The 3,257-nt window shown below is 50.4% G+C and overlaps 1 protein-coding gene across 1 annotated transcript; it reads left to right on the top strand.

Moving 5' to 3' along the window:
* Positions 1 to 601: 601 nt before the first annotated feature.
* Positions 602 to 2,701, top strand: LOC148298774 (uncharacterized). Its single transcript, XM_088276650.1, has 2 exons — positions 602 to 983; positions 1,473 to 2,701. The coding sequence occupies exons 1-2, from the start codon at positions 885 to 887 to the stop codon at positions 2,415 to 2,417; spliced, it is 1,044 nt and encodes a 347-aa protein (XP_088132776.1). The 5' UTR covers positions 602 to 884; the 3' UTR covers positions 2,418 to 2,701.
* The last annotated feature ends 556 nt before the right edge of the window (positions 2,702 to 3,257 follow it).

Here is a 3,257-nt window from a genome sequence, read left to right as displayed (position 1 = left end):
AATAACGTAAGTCAGAAAAAATGAACAGTTTACGGGAAGCATGTAATGTCGATGAGTGAACCAGAATTAGTTACCTAAACGAAACGATTACTGAACGTGACGTAGTCGAGTTCATCCTTTGTTGTGTGTTCCCCTCGCCTCCTTACCCCGACACACCCCTTCGATCCATAACATGACGCTATTCTAGTACAAATATAGACACAGAGAAACTAATTATCGAGCAAAATCTAACCGTTTTCAAAAGAGACAAACCCTTTATAAACAAATATATTTCATACGCTTTTCGCAAGCACTCTTTTCTGCTTAGTTTCATTTTCATGGCCGCAAGACGTCGCTCCGTGAGAACGAGGCGTAGTGTTGCACGCTGTCGCTTCGTGCCTCGCGATGACGCGACCCCGCGTGACGTCAGACGGTAGCAGTCGCTGTCCACGTGAACAGCACGCCTGTGATCACGCGGCGGCCGGGTGATCGGCGCGCGCTGATTGGCCGAGCCGGCCGAGCCCCCGGCCGCTATTGGTCGGCACGGGGCTATCACGCACTCACACCCTACTCAGGCACAATAACACGAGGTAGCAGCCGCGAGCGAAAACAGAAAACATTCATTCGCAAACCGTCACTCGCGCTGCTAGGACGCGAGCGCTCAGCTAGAAACTGTTACACTTTATTGCAATTATTACAAATATTACAAACCCAATTCGTAATTTATCAATGCGAGAGTATTTTTTTAAGCATTTGATATCATATTACGATAAAATTTCAATAAAAAAGACCATATAAAATAACAATTTGTTTTTAAAAAGTTGGCTTTGTTTTGAAAGTGAATTTTGAGCCCGATTGAACTTGGTGTGTTGAACCTGTAAAGTTTATGTTGAATAAGTGCTCCAATGATTTGTGGGAAGATGGAGATTGGAAGAATAGTCGTGGACGACCAGATGTGTGCTCCGCTGTCACCACCATCCACCCCTCCTCTCAAGGAGAACAAAGTAAGTTTTTTTTTAATTATTTTAGAATATTTTATTTGTTTGGGAATTCTACAATTATACATAAAAAAATAATTAGTTTGACAAAGATAAAAGCCAATTAAAATAATTCCACATCTATGTCACGAATACTGTCGTATATTAAGAGAGAAAAAGTAAAGAGAGAATGGGTGTATGTGAGAGTATGTTATTATTTGTTCCTAATATATCGCATTTTATAATATTTGTTTTCAAATAATTTGAACGTTATTTAAATTAAAATATATTTTTGAAATGTAATTAAACTTTGAAAATAATGTTAATCAAATTTTAATGAAACAATGGTCATATTAGTGCAGAAAACGAAAATACCATTGTTCCGGTTAGTAATCTTGCATATCGGTACTAGTAAGTTTAGTAACGAGTTGAACAGCTGACGCCGTACCCCGCCTCGCCCCGCCCCGCCGCGCCTCCACTCGTACATCGCTAATAATCCTACCTCTCTTGTTACAGGTGAACTTTCACTGCGTGGAGAGCTTCCTTCATGATGCGCTGCTGCCCCCCCCGCGCTGCTCCCCCGCCCCGCTCACCCCGCAACCCTCCGACTCGGAGGAAGAGGAGCTCCCCCCGCCCCCGCCGCGGCCCTCCGTCATCATGCGCGCCCACCGCGACGGCACGTGCAGCCCGCACGACCAGCCCCCGCCCGCCAAGAGGCCCAGGATAGAAACGGAGAACGTGCTGAAGACGCTCAAATTCAAAATGGGAAACAGGAAGGAGAGGATATTCATCAACAGCAAATACACCGACCATTCCGCGGTGCGACCCTCGCCAGTCCTCCCCGCACCCGCCCCGGCGCCGGCTCCGGCCGCCAGAGTCCCCGCTCCGGGGGCCGCGCCCTCCGCCCCGGCTCCGGCGCCCGTGGCCGCCGTCTCGCCGCGCGTGAACCCCCTGGCCATGAAGAAGGCCGCCTGTCCGCCGCCGGCCGCCTGCCCGCCGCTGCCCGCGCCGCTGCCCGCGCCGCTGCCCGCGCCGCTGCCCGCGCCGCCCGCGCTGCCCGCGCTGGCGCCGCGGCCCGCGCGCGCGCTGCTGGTGGGCGGCGCGCTGCTGCTGCTCGCGAGCCAGCCGCCCGCGCGCCGCCGCCAGTACGAGTGCGCGCACCCGGCCTGCGGCAAGAACTACTTCAAGTCTTCGCACCTGAAGGCGCACGCGCGCACGCACACCGGCGAGCGGCCCTTCCTGTGCGCTTGGCCCGGCTGCGGGCGCCGCTTCAGCCGCTCGGACGAGCTGTCCCGCCACAAGCGCACGCACACGGGCGAGAAGAAGTTCGGCTGCACGGTGTGCTCGCGCCGCTTCATGCGCTCCGACCACCTGGCCAAGCACGTGAAGCGCCACAGCCGGCCCGCCGCGCCCGCGCCCGCCGCCCCCGCCCACCCCCTGCCGCTGCTGGCCCTGTACTGAGCGCATTCCTGTCCCCGCCCGAAGCTTTAACCGAAGCCTCCGCCTAGTCCGCACTAGGGAGGACATCAGCCGCCGGCTGACGGAGATATCTGTGATTTTGTTCTTACGGAGTAAGAATTTTACTAAGAAAATATTTATTTTCGAAACGACTTATATTTGTATAGATTATAGGATATGCAAAAACTTACTATGTGTACTTTACCTACCTATAATAATTATTGATTTTATATTATATTATCGTCGATATATAAAGGAGTTATTAAACAAAAAACTATTTATGTAACCATCTGTTTTTAATTTTATACCCTTAACAAATACATAACCGGGAATCCAATTATGAAATATGTATACAAAAAAACAAAGCGCTATCCGATAACCGAAATAGGTTGGTTCGATAGTGATTCCTCAGCTATTAGGTCACTATTATGACGTGACCTCATGTTTGGATAGATACATGTCTCAGTATAGATACGACACACACTTTTCATAATTGTGTGCAATATGTCAGCCGAGAGCTCGCTAGCCTGATAACCGAATGTGCTTATATCGGTGACCACGCTGCCTCGGCGTGCTCACACCCACAAATCAATATTGCGAAACGGCTCGCACACCTCCAGTCGGCGCTCGCGAGACGGAAATAGCCTGGCTAAAGCAAACAGTCCGTCCGCGCTGTACAAATTTTCCTCTGCCACGGTTGTGTGATTGCTCCTGACGCGTGCGAAAGCTCCCCGCCCCACCAATTTGTATGATGACATACGCACATCATGAAAATGTTTTCGCAACTACCGTATTTTATGGACTATACTATTTAAAACGTACTTTTTTCTTTACAAATTGCCT

The sequence above is a fragment of the Brachycentrus maculatus genome, unplaced genomic scaffold (genome assembly GCF_059751285.1).
Source record: "Brachycentrus maculatus isolate JH-2025_06_01 unplaced genomic scaffold, ASM5975128v1 h1tg001609l, whole genome shotgun sequence".
Classification (NCBI taxonomy): domain Eukaryota; kingdom Metazoa; phylum Arthropoda; class Insecta; order Trichoptera; family Brachycentridae; genus Brachycentrus; species Brachycentrus maculatus.
This window is presented reverse-complemented; position numbering and strand designations above follow the sequence as displayed.

Excerpts from the sequence above, each read along its gene's own strand:
- LOC148298774 (XM_088276650.1), top strand. The coding sequence starts at position 885 with ATGATTTGTGGGAAGATGGAGATTGGAAGAATAGTCGTGGACGACCAG. Across the intron at positions 984-1,472 it reads CTCCTCTCAAGGAGAACAAA|GTGAACTTTCACTGCGTGGA; the intron begins GTAAGTTTTTTT and ends CTCTTGTTACAG.